Here is a 23794-nt window from a genome sequence, read left to right on the forward strand (position 1 = left end):
ATGCAATAATATTACTATAATAAGTGCATTTATGCTATAATAAGTTTATTTAGCTATAATAAGTCAACGTAAGACATGACGAATCGCACGAGACTAGTCACCAACTATACCGCACAAATTAAAAATTCGCATTAAAAAAATTGCACAAATAAAAATCGCACATAAAAAGAGCGCATAAAAACAGGTTTGACTGTATATATAAGATTTGTCACCAGCTAAAATTTTAATTATGTTAAATTTTTTACAATTTTTCAGTGTTAAGTAGAAAGCGCAAAGAAAGAAGGCCTTCAGGGGAAGATTTGCAACCTTTGAGATCAAGCTCAGAAGAAAGACCACCATTTAAAAAGGATGAATTGTTTTTTACGGGTAAAGAACATATCAGACGTTTTAACAGCCACGAGGAAGTAAGAGTATTATCAGATTCCATGAATATTGAAAACACTCAATTACAGAAAGAGGTAAAATAATTCAATAAAATTATTGAGTAATTTACTTAATAGAAAGACTTAATTAATTGGATTTTATCATTATATTAAGAGTTGTAATGTGGAATTGAAATGATAAAAATTATTTATATTAATTTTACAAAATTGTGTGCACTGTGATATTTAATATAATAGCTCCATTTATTTTTAAACATTTTTTTCATGAATTATTCATTGTATATTTTATCCACATATTAAATTGACATGGATTCATAAAAATTCATGTAAAAATACATTGTGAAATTTTTAATGTAAACATTTTTCAAAAAAAGTAATTAAAAAGTAAAATATGTATTTTTTCCAATTCTGAGTACATTTAGTATTGAATTGAATCTTAAAGATTGATTTATATAGTCTAATTTTATCTTGTTGTATATGAAGTCAAAAATTGTAATATGATGGTATTATTAGGCATCTTTTTATAAATTTCACTTTAGTTTTCATCATATAAATATCTGAACTAAGCTATTTTGTTTTTTTTTAACCAACACTTACAATAAAGGAAATGTTTCTGTCATACATCTGATCTTCCTTAGCTTAAAATAGCTCAGTTTAGCAGATTAGAATATTGTAGAACGTATCCAGCAGAAATTTTTAAGAACTAATTAAGAAAGTATACAATAGAACATTGTAAAATGTTGTTAGAATAAAAATTAATATATTGAAATACATTGACAAAAATAAAATCCAGGGATTTTATCCAAAGTAATTATGTGCCTAATAAGTAAATCCTGAAAGTAATCTTTTACATGAAGAAGAAAGATTTAATGACTTTAATAACCTTTAAAATTAAAATGCTAAATAATTCAAGTAGCCTTACAGGATTATACAAATTAAATTTTTCAGAGATGTACGGTACATCTTATCACAAGATTCTCAGCACAGAAACATTACACTGCTCGGTTTGATTTTGTTTTTATGAAAATAGAATAGAAATAGATATTTCTGTTGTATTAGGAAATTCAAATATAAATACATGTAAGAATTATTTTAATGATTTATAACTAAGTAAATTCTCTTTATTTTTCTAGATTGATATGAATAAACAAAATACTACTATAAAAATGAAATACAACATAACAGTAAAAGAATTAACATTTCATGATATTAGAGATCATAGCCCACATCCCCCTAAGCCAAAAAGAAGAGAGTTAGATTTTACTAATTTTCATGAAATGAATTTTGTTGAAGAGAAATGCATCAGTTTAATGGATATATCTAATGACTGCAATATGGTAATTGGAATATTATGGTTTTTAATTTTGTAAATGTAAATTTATTTTTGTTTACAAATGTTTTGAATGTTGTTTACAAATGAAATGTTTACAAATTCTATAATAAAATGTACAAAATCTGAAAGTATCAAAAGTTTGAAGTATGTGTGAATAAGGATATATAAATTTTAAAAACTTTTTATTGGTATATACATACATTCTAAAGTTTATATCTTTGTATGATTTATTGTTTATGAATATTTTTTCTATAAATCTTTAAATTCATTACTAATTTGTATTTCTAAATGTTATTTTTGAATTTAAAACAAATGAAATGATGCATTTATCATAATTATTTTAGCTTATGACAGTAAAATTTATATTCAAATAGTATAACAATATTGCTATATTATGTGAGAAATTATACAATTAAATCAAATTTATCACAAGAAAATACAACTTTTAACAGAATGTGAGGACCACCATTCCCCCCCTCCAAAAATACCTCGATGTTAACATTTTGTGAACTACTATTTACAACATTTGTAATATAATAATATTTACTTAATCACTTATTTTTACCTTTTTTTTGATAATTATGTATTCGCGTGAACTTCAGTTGTTGTTTAAAATACAATTAAAGTTGTAAGAGGAAATTCGCCTATTTTACCAATCAAGGGACCCCCTCTTATAAATTTTAATATTAACTTACAACGATTAGAATAAAACAGTTTATTATCCAAATCTCGCAACATGCCAAGGGAAAAATGACAAAGCAATCAATGAGTAATGATGAGAACTGCCCCAAAAACAAGATGAGTCGCATCGACTCAATGATGACTCTACAAAAGCTAGAGGTCATTGCCAAATAAAAACAACAGAGAACAATCATCTTAGCTGCGATGACGACACCGCAAATGAATCGTCACCCGATGATGACACCCCAAATGGATTATCACCAGATGACAAACTTTTCCATGCTGGAAGAATTTAAAAGGAGAGCTCCAGCCCGACAATAATCGGTATAATTCCCATAGTCAACACAGCAGTATCACTCTCATATTCAGAGAGACAGAGATTCTCACCAGTATAGTTCTCATACTCAAGACAGGCAGTAAGTGAGAGCAGACTCAGGACAACAAACAAGAGAGAATAGACCAGAAGTGGTCAGACAGACACAGGACTTTAGCAGCCAGAGAGTGCAGTCCAGTCCATACAGTACTAGAACAGTACAAGCAAGAAAGAGCGAGAGTGAAACAGGATCAAGAGATTGACCAACTGTCGAAATAGACAAAAGAAGACATCTTGTTCAGATGGTATGTTGTGAGTCGCGTGGTTCGAATGCCCCCCCATTAGGTACCCCCTCGTTGTATAGTTAAAGATAGGTGGATTTCCAAAAAAAATCGGATTTGATAACTTTGTTCTGAACTTTCAGTTTTTTTGCTAATAAATTCCTTTTAATTGTTTATATCTGACTCTGTATTCTTCCTCCTGAGAGGCTCATTCCTGGACTTCAGAGTGACTCTTACCCTCGCGCCTTAGTCATTTACTTCATCCCAATCGGTGGTGTGTCCGGTAAAACACACCTGGTGGCAGGACCCTATCAAAAACGTACGTAATAAAACATCTTGATGGCCCCGAACCCCACAAGAATATTATTATACAAAATTTATTACTACATTTGAAAACAAATTTTTAATCACAGTATTTTCTAAAAATTTTAGAATTTTCACAAGTCTGAAACGCTATATAAATCTGAAATGTTGTTTGAAGTTAGGCTAATTGTTTAATAATTTCATTAGTGTAGGAAAAATTTCATTGTTAGAATTTAGAATTAATCTTTAATTTACTGATGAAAAACTAATAAAAATTTTTCAGTATAAGAAGCCACACTATTCATCAGTGAATCATGTTGATTATGGAAAGAAGAATACTACAGTTAATAGTTTTAAAACTACAGAGTATGAAAAAACAGTGAAACAGTGTTGGAAAGAAGATACAACTTCAGTTTCACAAATGGAAGAGGAGGAGGAAACAGATTCACTTAAAGAAAATGTAATAGAACAAAGGCCACCAAAACCTAGTAATAAAGTGAAAGAAGAAAAAATATTTAATAATCATGGATCAACATTATGGAAAGATAATTACAGCTTCCAAGATGATAAATTCAGTTCAGATGAATCTCTCAGTAAATCTCATAAACAAGTCTTAGAAAGTAATACCTGTGATTATTCAGAACTCTCTTGCACACACTCAGAATTTCATTCAACTCACGATGAAAACTTCAATAGTTCACCAGATAAAAGTGATCTCTTTCCTCCTCTAGATCTCACTTCTTTACATGAACATGGTGATGGCAATGGTAAGTTTTAATATAGATATTTTCACATGAAAAATTTAATCTATACAGTCAATTCCCATTAATACAAATCACCAGGGGAACAGTAGTTACTTCACTTTATCAAAAATTTGTATTAACAATTTTCAGAATCAAGGTTGTATAATTTACCAAATTACAGATTGATAAGCTATCAAAAACTCTAAATTATAATATTTTGAATTCATTTACTAAAGACAGTTGTATAAAATTAAATTTATTTACAAAAATAAATTAATGATCTAAACAATTTTCAAATCAAAGAAAATGAGGAAGAAACTGTATTTGCTGTTTAAGTGTGGAGCAGTATATTGGAGTGGTTAAACAAAACATATCTAAAAGAAATCTATGATTTTTTTTTTCTGTTGAAGATTGAAAAAGTAGAAAATACTTTTTTGGCACCAAGTAGCTGAACCTGGCATCATTGTATGCAGGGCTGGATTTAACAATCAGAGGTTCATGGGCACAAATAAGGTGGGGGGCCCCTTTAACAGTAGGCAAATTTGATGATTTAGAAAACTTATAAACTTGCACAAACATGTATAAATAATTGCATGATATTTCAAGTATTTTAAAAATTTCAACTGTAGGAAGTAGTAAATTTCATTTAAAAACAAGGTTATTGTAAACATACATATATTTTATTGTGTAAAACTAATTATTTTAATTTAATTGAAAATGCTTATGTAAAATTTTTTTCCTGAAAGTTAACTTTACACCAGTGAAATTTATATATATGCAATAGTTAAGTATATAGTAAAAAAAAAGTATGTTTAAACATAGTTTTGTGGGGGCCCTGGATGCCAGCCCCAAATGCCCTTACGTAAATCTGCCTCTGATTGTACACACCCTCCTATGGAAAACTAGCATGGGACTGCATTTATTTAAAGGGGTTGGTGTTCTTAACTTTAACCCCTATTTTCTGAGTACAGTAGAATGGTCTGCTAAAACCAGATATTTGAATTGCTCTACAATTGGAGGTCAAACTCCAATTGTAGAGCAATTCAAATTTTTGCTTACTAGGAAAAGAAAATTATTCTACTCCTATAGAATGTTTATTACAGTACCACTTTGCTTTTTACACTTTTTGACGTGAATAATAAAGTCATTATCGAAAATAGGGTTATTTTTTGGGGGTTGTTAAGATAATTTAGAGTTCAGTTTAATGAATTCTGGTAAAATTGTTTTGTTTTATTGCATGAAAATTAATGTTGTTACAATTTGCCAGGGCAATGGCAAAATTTATTTTATCAGTGTTTGTTTTACAGTGAGTTGACTGTATAGAATAATAATAACTATTTGTAGTAGACTTAAAGTAAATTGAAATATTTCAATTATAAATAATCATTAATGCTGTATTAACAAGAAATTCTTCAATTTTTTACATTTTTATTTTCTATTGGTGATTATGCAAGATTGCATGTGTATATGTATCAAACAGGGATGTCCTGAAGGTGTCTTGTCCTTCACAGTTCCTTCCTGATACCATTTCTTTATCCATTACAGTATTGAGATGGGACATCATGTCAACCAAATGTGTTAAAAGTTACATTGTGTAGCCATGATAGGTTGTCTTGATAAATGACTTTACTGCTGCAATGCAGTGTTGCCCAGACCAACACTCCATCTCAAGCTGAACTTCAAGGCACACTGAATGTAATGGCATGTCATATTTACAGAGACAGTTAATGAGTGTCTTACAAGTAAAAATTTGAAAATCGTCAGATGTTTTTGGTGCACATCTTTACATCTTTGGGAATAAACTGCCAGTAATAAATGAATACAATGTTTGCATCTTAGACAGTGCATGAATTTAGTTAGCACATAGATGAGATTTCTCTCACCTTTATCAATCTTATAAAAGCTAAATTTGGACAGTTTTATTTATTTTTTAATTTCTTTTGGCATAGAACATTTTTGTACATTACTCATCTATATAAAATTTTTACTTGTTGTTATATATATTTTTTGTTATTTTATTGATATATCTATGTATTTATTTTTATTTTACTTTGTTTTTTTATAATTTAAAATTGTATTTTTTTAAATTTAAAACAATTTTATTGTGTTCGTTCTGTAAGCTAAAGATGATCAAATACATGGTTGAAAATGTTTCTGATTAAGTAATTATTTCATAACCAGAATTTTAGCAATTGTTTGTAATTATTATTATAAAAAAAAAATATTTTGTAGTTGATTATAATAATGTATTGATTGATTGCAGATAATTTTCATGCAAAACAGTAAATTAAAATAGAATTTATGGAATTCAGCAACAAGTCATGAATTATTACAGATTAGCTTTCCAGCAAAATTGATTATATAGTATCAATAAAATCAGTATTAATGAATTTTAAAATTATTTTATTGAGGCAATTTCTGTTTTTAATGTTATTATAATATAATTTTCAAATTAAATATTTTATAAATTATTATTATAGTATTAGGTAGCTTAAAAACAAACTTTTTTTCTCTTTTGTGCAATTTGAAAACAAAATTGATAGAAATTTATTTTATTTTGTAGAGCCTGTTCTTTCAGAGCATAGATTCAGCTGGCCATTATTAAAAGCTGCTCAAGATGATGATGCAATGCTCTCTCCATCTGTTAATTTTTTAAGGAAAGCAAGGTAAAATTAAAATAAATATTTCTTTAAAATTTATTAAAAAGATCTTTATTATGATTGTTTTTCGTGCTTCATATGAAGTATTTCATATAATTTGAATAGTCAATCTATTACTTAGATTACTTAGATGTATAGTTGATGTGATATGCAGAGCATATCATATCACATCAACTATACATTAGTAGTGGATTCAGAACTTATTGTAAATGTTGGACCATCTCTCCCATACAGTTCAAATTAGTACCAACCACTTTCATCTGTTTTTCTATCTATGTCCTCCACCTTGTTAATATTGGCTTCAGGGGTAATAGCAGATTGGATTGTATTTGCCTAAAAATTGATTTGTTTTGGCATGGTACCTTTGTGAATACTTTTTTCACGTTTGTAATAAGAGAATCTACGTTCTTGCAACATGACTGCAATTCCTCTGCCACTTAGTGCAGTATGTGAGAAAGGCAAGTAACATGCAGCATTTTAGGATAGAACTTTTAGTTCTACACCACCTTTTACCATGTGTGGGGCTTCATTGGTCACAAAGAGCGGAGGACGTTTTCACACATTATTTGGTCTAGCCAGAGAATTTTTATGATTGATTAGAAAAAGAAAAGACTTGCTACTGTCAAATGGATTGTATACTCAAGCATTCTGGTGTGCACCAAATAAATTTGTTCAGGAAATTTCCAGTCTTTTTCAAGAGTTCCAGTTATGATGTTGCCAGTGGAATGATTTGTTGCATCATGGTTTCATCTATGGACATCCAGAATTTTTTCTGTTCCTAACTGCCTTCCTAACACGCAATATCATTTCAGTATAGCAGTCAGGCAAGTAATTTTTTCTGAGTGTAAATTCCTGAGGCACAGACTTGTTGCAATATTTTCTTACAAATTTTTAGAATACAGGATTCTTAACTTTATAGAAAGGTATATTCACTGCTAGGAAAGCTGATGTCAGGTCTGAAAAACAGACTGCTTACCTTCTATTTGAAATTTTCTGTTTCACTACAAGACTGTATTTGAGTTTGTTGAATGAGATGCTGTATTTAAGTACAGCATCTCATTCAGCAAATGAATGCTGTATTTGAATACAGCATGGGGATGCTTTCATGTATTTGTTAGTATGAAGGTGTTGGATTATTGGATTACCTGATATTGCAGACCAGTTGTTACAGCTACATTGCAGATATGATCTTCAGCATGAATGGAAAAATTTTTCCATTCATGCTGAAGATGTTTTGACCAAATTCCTTAACATATCCTTGCAGTTTGCAATTTCTTGAATTTCTACTTTAAGCTTTGTTGTTTTCTTCCTTGGATTTTCACTAGTTAACAATTAAAATGCAATATGCATAGAAATGTATGGAAATATAACAGAAAGATAACTATCTTTGGTCATTTGGTGCTCATTATTGCATTAAGGGAGGTGAGGGAAAGAAAATTATTTTTGTAAACTTTAATAGCATTTTTTTTATATATATATTTGAATGAACATTTCTGTTTACTGAGTCTACAGAAATGTAAAAATTCAGTTAAAATTACAAAAATAACTTTTCAGATAACTTGATCAGTTGACACAGCAGTGCAGTGTTATATCAAGTAAATTCAGCAGTGCAGCAATAATAATAATAACCAATTTATAACATTAAGCAACTATTGTAATTATTAATTAATTAATTAATAATAATAATAATTGTACTTAATAGTATCTTCATCTAGTAAATGAATGAAGTAACAGATACTAGAAATTTAAACTACTATACTGAGAACAAATAATAATTAGAACAATTAATGTTTAATATTTTAAAGCAATGATTAAGACTTTACAATAACTGATAAGAACTGATAATGCATAATCATATCAGCCACATGTTAAGGGTGATAGTGAGGAAAGACAGTTTAAAAATGCCAATTTATCTGAACTTTAGTATACCCGAAACTTGTATATTTTGGGACTTGCTAATTTTGATAACAAAATGATTGACAATAATATTCATGATTACAATAAGTAAGATGCTATTGTATTTAAAAATGTGATATTTCTTAAGTTTCAGTATAGAATATATAAATTAAATATTTAAATTGTAATTGATGCTCAAATATCTAAACATTTTAGAGACTTATTAATTAATTAATTTTTTTTGCGTTAAATTCAAAAATATAGCCAAAGTATATGATTATTAATTTTATCATAAAGTTTATGAAATGAGCTATTATCAAGATCATTAATGTATAATTTTTAAGAATCAGTTCTAAATTTAATTTTGTAAAATTTTAAATTAGTAATTATAATATACTTTTTTATAGTTCTTATGAAGCACCATTATCACCTAGTGCATACAAGAGTTATCTCTCTCATAGAAGGTAAGAAAATAGTTTTTACAAATATTTAATTAAAACAATTTTAAATGTGTATTGTAGAATATAGAATGAAAAAATAATTCAATATTGTATATTTAATTACTTATGTAAAAAGAATCTTAAGAATTTATAGTGGATGGATTTAAAACTGTATGAAATGTTGATGATTAAATTGGGAACTTAACAAAGTAGCATATAATATGTAATGGGCACTGCCCTCTTTACTATTAATACTAATTATCATTATCAAAAAGCAGAGGTTTTGTAAATTTTGGTCACAAATAGGTATAAAATTCTCAAGTATTCAGAGATGATTGTATAACAGTTTGAACTTGGAATTTGTTAAGAACATTTGTAGCAATTAATGCTGACAATATTTATTATATTTTATAAATGATTCTAAGATAACTAGAAAACTTTCAAGAGACTAAAGATAAATTACTAATAGTGAAATATGGATTGTTTAGAAGACATAGAATATTTAATATTGATATATCAAGCCATTAAGTTTTACATGATGACAAATTTTTGTTCCAGGATAATGTATATCATCTTTGATTAAACTAGACTCTTCTGGAAATTTACAGTATTATCTACTGTTAATTACGAAACTGTAAAGAGGGAAAAACATCATATGGGTAATATGAAATATCAAAACATATGTTGTTATTACAGGGTGACAATAATTAACCCGTACAAGTTTTTTGTATCATAAATTTATTAAAGAAATGAAAATTAGCAAAACAACAGCATATAACAGTGACAATACTTTATGTATTAATCAGATATTCAGCCAGTTTCAAAGTGGCCTCCTTTTGCTTTGATGCAGAGCCCCAAACGCGTTTTGAAATTCTCAGCAATGGGCCGCGCTCTTCTGGAGACAGTTTGTCTCACTCCCAGCGCAAGGATTGCTTCAGCGACTCCAAACTTTCATGGCGCTTAGAACAGGCCCTGGCCTCCAAAATGGACCACACACTGTAGTCCATTGGGTTCAGATTCGGCGAGTATGGTGGCCATTCCGCAGACAAGATGAAATCGGGAAAATGAGCCTTGCACACTCCTGAGTCTTCTTCGCTCTGTGTGTCGGCGCCGAGTCCTGCTGAAACGTTCATTTCGCACTGCCAAAATGCTGCTGAGCCCACAGAAGTACCACAGCCTCGAGAATGTCATGGTGGTACACATCTTGATTGATTTTGGCCCCTTGATCGACGAAAACAAGGGGTGTCTTGCTGCTCGCACAAATTCCGCCCCAAACCATGACTGACATTGGATTTTGTGATGTTCGATGACGGCTGAGCATCCAGGGTCTCCGCGGACCAGTTTCTGTCGTTTTTATGGTTGTACGGAGAAAAGCTTCTCGTCTGTGAAGAGAATGCACTCCCATTGTCGACCTGCGGCCCGACGCTTGAGTCAACGGGATCTTTGGAGTCTCACGCACTTGTTTTCATCGGTGAGGAGCTGAACCTTTTGGAACTTGTAGGGCTTGAGTACAAGTTCCTTTTTCGCCATTAAACGCACCAATTCGCGATTGATTCTGATCTCACGAGCAATTTTTCTCATGGAGACCTTCGCATGTCAGTCAACTCGCTTTGTGATGATCTTGCGGTTCCTAGACGTGTTGACAGTGCACTTTCTTCCACGTCCGGGACGGTCACCATTGTGGCCAAGCTCCTTGAATCGCCGAACTGCATCTGAGACTGTCATTTTTGGAACACCAAGCAGACAAACAATTTCACATTGATGCTTTCCTTGCCGGAATAGCTTCAAAATTGCACAACATTTGTTCGACACCATTAAAAAAATAAAGAACTAACCCTTATTACATCGAAAGTACATCTACACGGGCAGGAAATCATGGAGAATTAAACAATAGTATGTAAATTGGTGACAGTAAAAAAGTTCAGGTGCAGCATTGCTACAAACTTTGTACGGGTTAATTATTGTCACCCTGTATTTGCATGGTGGAGGGAGGCAAACAGATCTTTGTCAGTAACACTTGTGTTCATAAAATTGTGGGCATATGAAATTGTTGTTCTTCTAAGGAAAAACTTAGTGTGACTTTTTATATATATCCAGTAGAAACTATTTAATGTTCAGATATTTTTGCATTTTAATATATTTTTCATTGGCTCTTCAAATCTTCATAAACAACAATGTTAACATTACTGCATTTAGCATTTTTCAATTTTGTGTATTTGTGGGATTTAACACATCAAAAACTCAATCCTTAGATATCTTTTTACTTCAAATAATTTTTTCTTTTTTTTAAAAAAAAAGAAAGAAAAGTACACAGTAGAGCGTCGTTTATCCGAAAGCCAGTCAACCGAAATGTTGGTTAACCGAAAGTTTTCCAGTCGGACTGTGTCATGCTGAATCAAGTGTTTTTGATACTAGATTAACTTCTAAAGTATAATTTTTTTGTTTTTATATTTTTCAATATATTTATTTTGTTTGTACAAAATAAAGAAATAATTTTTAACGATACAATAGCCTCGATTATTATTATAAAAATTTTTGTTAGGTTTAAAATCAACGAAAATTCAACACGAAGTGACATGCAACGGAGAAAAATTTCAACATCGGATAGGTTAATATATTTTTTTGTACATAATCTGTTATCGGAAAAATCAGTTATCCGAACAACCCCAGTCCCCAATTGATTCGGATAAACGACGCTCTACTGTACTGTATTTCATATTTGAAAGGTCAGGAGAGTTGAACCTCAACAAATTTCTGAAATCATTTCACCACCCTGTGATAGTCAGAGAACACCATATTGTATAGTTTTGGTATCTAGCCAACTATTGCTGGACTTAGAGATTGGCATAGTAAATAGAGTAAAACAATATCAAGTCAATTTTCAAAGTCCACTGTAGATTTTGTGGTCCAATATACAGATATAGTATTCCTCTGGAGCTACAAATGCAGACATTATAGCATTATGGCAACAAATGCAAACACAAAAAGAAGTACTTAATGCACAATAGCTATGATGATACTGACAAAAATGTTTCTTTGTTTCAAACTAGAAACTTCAGTGAGAGACACAAAATCCTCAACAGGAAAGAAACAAATATCTTTGATTGCATTGAAAAGATAATATATGGTGAAAAAAATTTTGTATAAAATGTAGCTGCTTTAAAAAATTAAAATTTTATATCATTATGCTTATGTCATTTCCATTTGCTTTGCATGTGACAAAATAATATGCTTATAAACATGGTTTGAACTTTTTTCAATAAAAAGATGGTGTATGGTAAATAGGAAGATTGCTGAAATATTGTATGTAAATTATACACTGAAAATCTAACATGGAAGAAGTCAGATATTATATATTTTGTGACTATAAATGTAAATCGACAGACCATATACAACATTCTTAGAAGATTGGAGAATAAGGTAAACATCAATAGAATACCTGAAAACAGTTGCAAATCCATGTTAAGTGAACCTAAAGAAAGATGGAAAGTGAATGTTGCAACTGTGGATCATTTAGCAAAATTATTTTGGGAATTGGAAAATTAGCAGCTTTCACTGCACTATGCTATGAACTGGAGTATTTAAGGATTCTATTTGTGCCCAAGCATCACACTCTGTTAACATGGTCTCAGTTGTGCCTAGTTGAAGATTTTGGGAAAAATTAAAAAAAAAAAAAAGTAGGTCTATGTGAATAATTACAAGCATAAATCAAAAACTGGAAGCAGAAGAGTCAGAGCTTAAGAAAATGCTTACATTGTGGTTTTCAGAGGTGGTGACAAATGTATCTCTGAACTGCCCTAAAGCCTTTTGAAACAGCATTAATGTTGTTACACTAATTTTTCAACTTCAAACCATTGTATAATTCAAAGAAATTAAATGTATGGTGAAAAAGGACAATTCATTAAAATATGTTAACAGTTTATTATTTTTATGTAAAATGTATACAATGATGAGTATCATTAAACATTATATTGTATGAAATAAATGCTCTCATGGAAGCATTTATACTGGTAATATATCTGTTTGTCTCCATTATTCATTTTGAATGAGTATATATATTGTTAATTTAAACTTGGATAATTTGAAATCACATTAGTTCATAACTATACTTTTGTCCCAGTACGGGATATGGAGATTTACATGTTAAAGAATTTGGTTACTTCGAAATACAGCTACTTCGAAACTTGAAGTGAAAATTTTATCTGAACTGTGATATGTATATATTAACTTGTCCATTTAGATCAATGTGCCTCCATACTATAGGAGAACAATAACAGACCACTGGGGGGGAGATATTGTGATTTCCAAAATGCATCTGGATAAAAAGTTGTTGATTGGCTAGTATTTTTGGAGTCTGTGGATATGATAATTCCTAAAAAGTAATGGTTTGAACTGGTTACATATTGAAATTTATGGATCTGTTTGCTTACATGGAGAAACATGATTTTACTTTTCAGGTTACTCAATTCCAAAAAACATGTATGTAGTGCTACAGAAGTCTTAATAGTATTCACAAAGCTTCTCTTATGTCCTGAAAAATTGATGTTTGGGTTCAAAAGATTGCAAATATCATTTGTCTAATTTTGTTTTTCTGGAGCCATCAATTCAGAATGCCACTATGAATAAGTTTTATAATTCAAAGCAAGAATCTTTTTTAGTACTAATTTTAAGGTTTGTTAAAGTTCCTTGTAATGGACTATAAAGTTTTTTCATTTTGAATTAATTGAAATTTATGCAATCAAACTAGTTTATTGCAAATTTTACATTTATTGCCCAGTTAAATGACAACAAAATCCGAAATGTATACCTTCAGTAAGACAAGCTACAGAACATAATCTGTTATTCCGTCCAAACATTGGATGGCATCTTTAGAGAATATGTAATTTCAAGAAGAATGTGACCTCTGCTTATCAATTCAAACCTGTTGATCATTTTTAATTTTGATTACTCACTAAGGGCAATATTTACAAAAATTATTTAAAAACTATTAATGACTAGTGAAGTCTCTCAGGTGAAACATTGTGCACACTATTACCATTAAGTTAACAAAGACCTATCAGTGTCAAGAAAACAGTGGAAGACACTTTCTGAACCTATTCTAAACTGGTTAACAATATTATATTATTTTTACATAAGAATGCAAAAGAACACTATAAAACTTTGATCATAATAAAAATATTAATAAGCAAATCTAAAATTTTTGTAGTTTTTAAATAAAATGTAATTTTTTTTTTTTTGGTAGCTTACACTTGGATCCTAATATTCCACCTTCTCCTCCTGTAGAACAAGATGACTTTTGTAAAAGGTAAGATCTGTTAATATAAATAGTTTTATTATTAATTATTTATAATAATAATAATAATAATAGATTAGAAATGAAAAATATTTAAATTTAAAAATATATACATTAGATTATTAAATGATAAATATGTTAAATGTTTTAATTTTGCTATTAAAAGTCACAGCACACATCACAAGATATTCCTGTACTGTGATCTTTGACTTTTGAAAAGAATTCATAAAATATATGCATTAAATAAATAAATAAAAAAAAAACAGAATGATTAAGACTGACTAACTGTTGGGCGAGAATTATTGGTTGATTAATTAATTTGCTACGTTCTAGCCTGATAGTTAATCATTAGGTTAATTAGAGCTTGGTTATCTATATTTATTTAAAATAGTCAATTTTTTTTCTACTTGTAAGATTTGGTTTTGACAGGATTTGAATCTATTGTCAGACAATATAGATAAGTGTTTTGCATTGTTTCAATATGATATCAACATCTTGGAAAGCACTTTTGTTTCATGTAGTTCTGTTTAATACATAGGTAGATTGGAAAGGAAATTTGCAAATCCTAATATTAAAGACAGCAAAGTCATTTGAAATTTCAATTGTTGGTATGTACAATAGAAATCTCTAATATTGAATCATATAATTTGAGGCATATGTACAGGAAAACAGTTGTGAATTGTAGCCCAAAGAAGTAGATGATTTTTGTTTGTACAGGAAACATCCTGGTCTTTGTTGCAACTGAGCTTATTATAAAAGAGAATCACATCAACTATACATTAGTAGTGGATTCAGAACTTATTGCAAAAGTTCTGTTTATAAATGTTGGACCATCTCTCCTATACAGTTCAAATTAGTACCAACCACTTTCATCTATTTTTCTCTTTGAAGGAAAACTTACCAAGATATTGTTTCGTCTGCAATGAAGACATTAAAAATTTTATTATAATGAATGTTACAGCAGAGATATACATTTGTGTCCAGGATGGACAAACTTGCATGCTGTGGTAAATGCCTCAATCATCTGGAGAATCATATTGAAAATTAGTGTACAGGTAGTACATTCGTCATGTATTATTATATGTGTAATAAAATCTTGTCTCTGATTTATGAAATACTGTAAATTTACTTTGTCCATCCTCAGATAATGCCATTTTGAGTCATGTGACACAAGATTCTTGGTATTTTGTTGTTTCAAACTCAACACAGTGGCAACATAATGAAGTGGCAATACATTTTATTTAGTTTCTTCATGAATTTATAATCACAGACTAAAGAATATATAGATGAAGTATTCAAGGAGATTGCTTGGAAAAAAAAAATTAGTCATTTTACTGATTGTATATCCTGCACAATATCAATTTTTACATTTTAATCATCAATAATGAAGTAAATGCAAAAGAATTATATGTTCCAATAAAATGCATACTCCATTTTCATTTATATAAAATTTCTTCAAGGAAGAAGACAATAATTTTTGGAAAATGATATTCTTAGTCTATGCTTGTAATTTCATATTAAATGTGCAATTTATGATTTAGAGATATTAATTTCTTTTAATTTTACAATTTCTCCTTAATTTAATGGATCCTGAATTAAGCATGTAGCATTAAGCATGTTTATACTATTTTGTTAAATTGAAGACTTACTGCAATAATTTTTTCTAAAGCATTTTTGTCTGTAATTTACTGTAGTTACATTTATGTTGGATTAAAAAAAGAGAAATTTAATTTTGGAAATGATTTTTTCTGAGAAATATAACTGCTCAGTGTTTTGAAGTATGTGTTGAAAATGTTTAATGACAATTTCTTTATATTTATCGAAGAATCTTTCAATTTTCAAAAAGGTGAAAGTACTTTAATAAATTTTATTGCAGCTGTGTGTCATGGATTTTGTGATGGTAATTATTTTAACATTATTTATTAGTGTCAACAAGTATTGAAGATTATGATTACTGTATATATAGAAAAGATAAATATTTGCTATATGCAAATAAATTGGCTTTTTAATTTTGTGTTATGTTTAAAGATATATTTATATTAATATTTAAAGATTTAAATAACTTTAAATGTTAAATAAATAATAATTGAAAATTAAGGAAATTTATTATGTAAAGATATTTTTTAATGAAACATTGAGTGCTCTTACTGTTACGAGTAGAGAGGAAAGCAATTTGAAAATAGTTTATATGAAGTTTATACGAATACAGTAGTAAATTGGATAGAATCAATGATATATTATTTGATTTGATAAACTATTTTCAGTAAGAATAAAATATTATACAAAAAGTAAAGGCAACTTTTTCAAAACTAACTTATCAGGACAAGTTTTCAAGATCATTATAAATAATTTTATCTAATACTACAGATAAAATATAAAGTTTATATCAGTTGCATATACTGTGTTTGGTTCGGTTTAAAGGCCGAGATATAACTGTGCTGGCTCCAATCTCCAACTGCACTCTGGTCAGATTTCTGCATTTAGAAGAGATAAAACTCTCCCAGATTTACAGAATGGTGTTGATATGATATAGAAAAATATTATTCATCAAAGTATATGAATGGAAGAAAGTAAATAGCATTACAAATGCTATTGAAGTTGTTGAGCAGCTTAACCAATATTTGTCAACGACGGTGATGTTAATTTTATTTTAAAAAATATACCAGCATATAAGCTATCAGTTTTTTTTAGTTTTTTGGAAAAAAAAAACATATGGATGTGTGATTTTTCAGAAAAAGTTAAAAGAAGTGATGCACAAGTCCTTAGATTTCATTAAACTTGCAGATTGATGCTGAGCAATTTTTAAAGGAGCAAGAGACTACTTTGACTAATTTCTGCAAATTTTTCTTTTTCCTGGTTTAACGAAAAGAAGAACATTAAGTTTCCTTTACTTTTTGATATAAACTCGTATATATAATCTGGCAATTGAAAATTCTAACTATAGTTTGAGACAATTTCTGAAGTCCATCTTAGGTCTGAGGAGAAGATGAAGTTTGGTTGTGTTGGAAAGCAAGGCAAAAATAGTCTGATGATAACAGTTTATTAGGTAGAATAAAGGTCTGTAGGATAATATACAATGATATAATAAATATCAATATATTTGGGAGTCCTATCTAAAGTAAGTTCAATTATTATATTATAATTTTATTGAATATGTTAAAATCATTATTCCAATACAAGATTTTTATATTTTATAAATGCATAGTATTTTGTTTTATTATTTTTTTAAAGAGAAAAATTAATTGTGTTTGTTTTCGTGTGATGTGTTGCCCATAGTAATATACATTTTAACATAATTTGAAATACTTCATTATTTGAAAAAATTTGAATATTTTTATTGAAATTGGGTATTCAACAAACTGTTCATTCAAACCATCAGACAATTATTTAATAAGTTAGCTCTAAGTTATAATGTATTTATTATAAATTGTTATATTAAAATTATTTTAATTATTATTTTATATTTCAGTATGAGAGAGGAAGATCCTGCTAATTCTAGCATTAAACAGTTAAACAAGAAAATTCATAGTAAGTATAAATATAATCAGTTCTTTATATAGTAATAAGTTGATACTGTAAATGATAAATTCTAAAATAATTTATGACAAATCTTGAACATTTTTATTTACTTTTTAAGGTTTAAAGAAAAAATTAAAGCAGTTTGATGAAGCATTTGAAGAAGAACATGGATACAGAGTAAGTAAAACAAGTTATTACAAATGCTTTTTTAAATTTTTTTTAATTGATTTGCTATTTACCTATCCATAAAAATGACTTAATTATAATTTTGTGTAGTTGTGATTCTGTTGTGATGATCATAAATGTAAAATTATTGACAAGCTGATTCACAGAGCATGTTGCATGACATTTAAAAAAAAATTAAACTTAAGTTAAATATATAATTAAACTACATATAATATTCTACACTTTTTATTATGTTTATTTATCCAACTGTTATACATAACAGAGGAAAAGTATGATCAGTCAAAAAATGACCCCCCAGAATTTTACATTTTTGGACTCGGGACCTTGAAATGAGAAATGCAAAAAAAATTGGGAATAATTTCTTTATGTATGGATGTTAGTTTGTGTGTGGGGGGGCATAATTTTGTTTGCCCCCGTTTGAAGCTTAATAACTCCTGTGCTTTTTATCTAAAATTTCTGAAATTTTACAGGGAGTAGTGGGATTGATGCTATTAAATTTTGTTGATTTAAGATTGAGGGGGTGGGGAGATAAAGGGGATCATGTATATCTCCAGTAGTCAGACTTAATGACAATTTTACTCATTAGCATTTACAATTTTTTATAAAACCCATTTCTATCTTCAAAAGTAAGTTTTTTGCCATTTTATCATAGTTAAAAATATCATATTTTATTTAAAAACTTTTTATAACAGATGACATGATCAAAATTTTAAAAGTTTCTGGGAAAGTTGAGCAACTCATTGCTGGATTTTTTAATGATGTAACGAAGCAATGTTGTTCTGCTGTAACTAAGTGTAAAATATTGAAACTTTTTTCCTATATAAATGCAAATTTCTTTCATAACTTATGTAATTTCAGTTTGGAATTCATTTAACGAATTGTAGATAATGGCTTATTTATAACAGACAATGAACAAGATTTTCTCAATTAAGAGAGTGTGTGTGTGTAACATTTAAGAAAATCTTTCCAATTGTTGTAATACACAGTAATTGCAATTGTAAACAGATAAGTGATAATATTCATAAAACAGTTATTGACAATATTTATATCTACTGTATCAATGCATTCTAAATTGATTTGTTAACATCAAAATAAGTTAAGTAAAAAATGTAAACTTTCTGAATGTTTACAAGAAAAATTAAGCTAATATGAATCTTTATTATCTGAAACAAAAAACTTCCATGCTATTTTTATCTGACAGCATTCATTTATGATTGTCTTCACGATGGTCTCATTTCTAGAATTTTAGATTTATTTATTTAGGGAATATTTTTGGAGCTTTATTAATAGTCTTCTGAATCAAGAACATATAGTTCAAAATTCCCAAATATTTTATATATTAAGTCTGCCTTGAAGATATTGCTTTATCCTTCTAATTAATATTTGCCGATGCTAATTTAATTGTAAAATCTTAGACATTTTGCAATGCAGTATTTTGAACTTTTGCTTACCAGGATATGAAAATATTTCCTCTAATACTCTTAAAAAACTTTTTTTTGATGAAATAATATGATAAATATTTTTATGAAATTTTAATGCAGTGGAAACTCAACTATCTGAACTTGATGAAACTGGGAGACTTTCTAGAAACAAAATTTCAGATGATTCAGAAACTTGTTTTTGTGTTTTTGGTACATCAAGTATTATACATTTAAAGTTTTATGAACAATACATACTGTAATTCAATTACTATATTTGAAGGTAAATTAATTCAGCATAATGTTAAATGTATGACTGAGTTTTGCAATGCTACAATTGACGAGTATAGTGATTTCCAGCTACATGGAGTGTTTAACTTCTGTGTATTATATTATAGTGCTATGTTGTTTAAGAAAAATTTGGACAATTGAATTTCCAATTGAAGTTATAAATACATTTTTGCTGTATATCTAAATTATATTACACACTACTTACATGACATAAAAACAAATTTAGTATGCTAATTTACAAATGATTATTTTCAGCAATAACAAAAATTAACATAAGAATATTTCTTACAGCCATCTCATGCGGAAAAAATGAATTTTCCTGACATTAAGAAGTTGATCACTAACTTGAATAAAGCAAGGAAAGAATTAAAAGGTAACAAAATTCTTTAATTACTTGTAAATCAGTAATTAAGTAATTTTTCAATGGTTAATATTTAGCTTGATAAAAAATTTTAAATAGTAATAATAATAATAATAATAATAATAATAAACAAAATATAATTGTAAGTAGACGTTGTAGTTATTATTACAAGTTAAGTTATTTTCATAGTAACAAAGATAAATGTGTAGTTTTAAAGAAAAATTATACTCAAACCTGCAATTTTGGTTTGAATATTTGAATTTAAATATTTCTGTATTCATTATGTTTCTGATGATTATACAAAAGTGGTATTTTCAAAGTTATCATAGATAATTTAATTATTGACCATAAAATATAAATTCTGGTAAATTATCCTCCAAATTTTGTATTAATAGTTTGGTTTTTAACTGTTACTGTACAATGTATTTCTAAATCAAGCTATCTATTTAACTGAATGAGCTAAAGTGAAATATTATATTATATCATATTGACTTGAATATTATTTGATGTTTTTTCCCCAGTTTTAAAGGGGATAAAAAATCGTTCTCAATCTGTGTTTGAGTTTGATTAAAGTTTCCTTCAATTTCAATAATGGTACATGATACACATTGCAGAAACTTAAACTAATGTTAAAATTCAATATGTCAATTGTTTAGTGATGTTAAATGCCAGCCAAGTTGTGACCCATCATGCTGAGCCCACAAACTTTGTGCAGGAGTCAAGTGTTGGCATGATTGTAAATAATTGATTAGCATATTGTGTTTCACTGGCTTAGTTTAGTCAGTGTACTCAACAGAATACAGAATCAGTTAGTTTTGGTAACTTCTACAGAAATTTTATTTTGGTAACTTTATTTTACTCTGAGTCTATACTAATTGAGCAATCATAAAAATCGGGGAAAGTTGTCAAAAATCTATAATGAAATTTATCTTTTTGTAAAGGGTTGTTATTTCCTGAGGTGTGTAGAAAGGATAAGATGAAGATAATTTTAATGTATTGTCTTGTTTGAAAATATTTTTTTTAATAAATTTTCTAAATTTGTATTTACTGTCCTGGCTGTTCCATCAAATTCTATTGTAATTGTAAACTTAAGTATTTGATATGATTATGTTTTAGACTTTATAAAAAAAAAAAAAAATATGACAAGCAAAAGTGAAACACAAAATTTGTTTCATTTTCAATTGTTATAAAACTGCAAGTACACTTTTTGGAATACAGTAGAGAGTCATTTATCCGAATCAATTGGGGACTGGGGTGGTTCGGATAACTGATTATGTACGAAAAGATATATTCCTGTCCGATGTTCAAATTTTTCTCCGTTGTGTGTCGCTTCGTGTTGAATTTTCGTCGATTTTAAGCCTGATGAAAATTTTTATAATAATAATCGAGGCTATTGTATCGTTAAAATTATCTTTATTTTGTACAAACCAAATAAATATATTGAAGAATATAAAAACATAAAAATTATACTTTAGAAGTAAATCTAGTATCAAAAAAGTTTGATTCAGCACGACACAGTCCGACTGGAAAGCGTTCGGATAACTGACGTTTCGGATAACCGGTGTTCAGATAACGACTCTCTACTGTATATGTAAAATATGCAAGAAAGCCTACTTCCCCTGCCATGATGTACTGTACATGTTGGGAAGCCTAGACCATACTTAAAGCAAAGGACATTGTGACAGTTTTGGTCTATAACCTTTATTAACAGGAAAAAAGCAGCTGCAATTTCACCTATAATATAAATGTTCAATGCACATATTTCTTTCTATAAAACAAACCCTTTGAGTACAATTTTCCAATCAGTTAGGTGTGATTTGTACAACTGACTAAGAAAGCAATCAAAAATACATTTATGCTGGTTCATTCTCAGATTTGTAAACTTTTTTGAATTTGTAAATACAAATTCAAAAAATTTTTTAACTGAAGTAATTTCAAATAAAACAAATGGAATTGAATATAAATAATTTTCATTGTCAGTTATGTAGAAAAAAATAATAAAAATTCCATTATCCTTGTAAAATGCAAGCATTTAGTTTTTGCTTAATATAAAATATGTTTTTATTAGCATTAAAAGAAGAAAGTCATTCATTAGAATCAGGAGGACCATCAGTCAGACCTCATTGGCTTCCAACAAGAGATGTACATATTTTGGAAGATACCACAAATAGTAGAGGGACTTGTGAATCCTGTAGCAAGTTAAAACCTTCTGTAGAAGAATCTCTAGATGAAGCATTGAAAGATTTATCTGATAAGAGAAAATGTGCTCATAGACCTGAGTTTGTAGAGGTATGAATTAAAATAATAAAATAGCTTTGCAAAAATCATTTAAAATAGATATTTTATATTGGTTTAAAAGTCTAATTTATTGCTAGATTGAAAATAATTCTTTTATTAAAAAGTAATACTTCTCAAACAACTTAAAAGTATCAAGTGTTCTGTTTTAATAATGTATTTCTCCTTAAATCATAGAATTTATCTGGCTAGTTATTAATCAAATAGGGTAGATGTACCAGTTCTGGCCAGAAAAAAATTCAACTTAAAAAATATAATCACCACATATTCAAATCTGTCCAATGAAACAAACTTTTATTGTTAACTGTGTGAACAGTTAACAATAAAAGTTTGTTTCATTTGTGATTATATTTTTAAGTTAAATTTTGTTTTCTGGCCAGAACTGGTACTACACTGACCAAAACTGGTACATCTACCCTAATTGTTTCTTAACTTATATAGGATATGACCAATGAACAGGTTATGGATGAAAAAATAGCAATTCAAAAGGCCCTCTTGCAGCTAGAAAGCATACATGGGAGACCAACCACAAAAATGGACAGAGACATCATGAGACCACTGTATGATCGTTATCGCAGTGTGAAACGAATTCTTGGAAGACCAAACACTTCAAACTCCCTAGTTAACAAAAACAAAGATTTGGGATCGGAACTTCAACCCATTCTGGAACATGTTGCTATGGATTTTACATCTCCAAAAAGTATTTCCAAGGTTGGTGTAGTTTAATATAAAATTTAATTTTATAGTTTGAAAGAATCATTGAAGTAACTTATTTTAATCTGTTATTTTTGATAAATCTAAATTGGCATACTAGAATTTCAGAGTTGTGACATTCATAAAGTTTTAACCTACTTTGATACTCTGTTTATATAAAAATGTATGATTTATTCTTTAGGCACTGGAATTCTTTTTCATTGAATATTTTGGAAAGAACATCATGATAAATTCTAAACAAATTCCATTTATCAAAAAATTATAAAGGAAGATCAATATCCAATAAGTGACAATTAAATTGTGCTCATTTTGCATCATCTCTAGTCTTGAAAATAATATTTTAAGTGATTATATATTAACATTTCAAACTATTGAAATGTTAATAGAAATGTTAATTTTAAAATTGGTTAATTAAAAATTGTGACTAATAATAAAAATAAACATATAATTAATAAAATGTATATTTCTGTATTATAGTATTTAAAAATTAATCATGCTGAAAATATTCTAATTCTTGATAATATAAATTTTAGAGTGATTTTTTTGAAACAAAAGAAACAGATGATAAATGTAAAGAATCTACAAATAGTTCTACCCAAGAAATATCGTCAGAATGGTTGACAAAATACAATAGTTCTAATCTGCATGAATTGCCACTGTAAGTCAACTTTTTAAAAAATTAAT

The 23794-nt window shown here is 28.5% G+C and overlaps 1 protein-coding gene across 2 annotated transcripts in view; it reads left to right on the forward strand.

The window, feature by feature from the left end:
- The window catches only part of LOC136983401 (protein FAM13A-like), a 121407-nt gene that overhangs the window by 92968 nt on the left and 4645 nt on the right, over positions 1 to 23794 (forward strand). For both annotated transcript variants that reach the window (XM_067280117.1, XM_067280116.1), the window contains exons 10-21: positions 256 to 458; positions 1517 to 1720; positions 3578 to 4061; positions 6601 to 6703; positions 9001 to 9057; positions 14276 to 14338; positions 17796 to 17854; positions 17964 to 18022; positions 20032 to 20113; positions 22170 to 22390; positions 22838 to 23107; positions 23644 to 23768. In XM_067280117.1, the coding sequence (XP_067136218.1) occupies positions 256 to 458; positions 1517 to 1720; positions 3578 to 4061; positions 6601 to 6703; positions 9001 to 9057; positions 14276 to 14338; positions 17796 to 17854; positions 17964 to 18022; positions 20032 to 20113; positions 22170 to 22390; positions 22838 to 23107; positions 23644 to 23768 (1930 nt within the window). The remainder of the gene's footprint in view (positions 1 to 255; positions 459 to 1516; positions 1721 to 3577; positions 4062 to 6600; positions 6704 to 9000; positions 9058 to 14275; positions 14339 to 17795; positions 17855 to 17963; positions 18023 to 20031; positions 20114 to 22169; positions 22391 to 22837; positions 23108 to 23643; positions 23769 to 23794) is intronic.

Source organism: Centruroides vittatus, unplaced genomic scaffold (assembly GCF_030686945.1).
Source record: "Centruroides vittatus isolate TY-2023 unplaced genomic scaffold, ASM3068694v2 contig_882, whole genome shotgun sequence".
NCBI lineage: Eukaryota > Metazoa > Arthropoda > Arachnida > Scorpiones > Buthidae > Centruroides > Centruroides vittatus.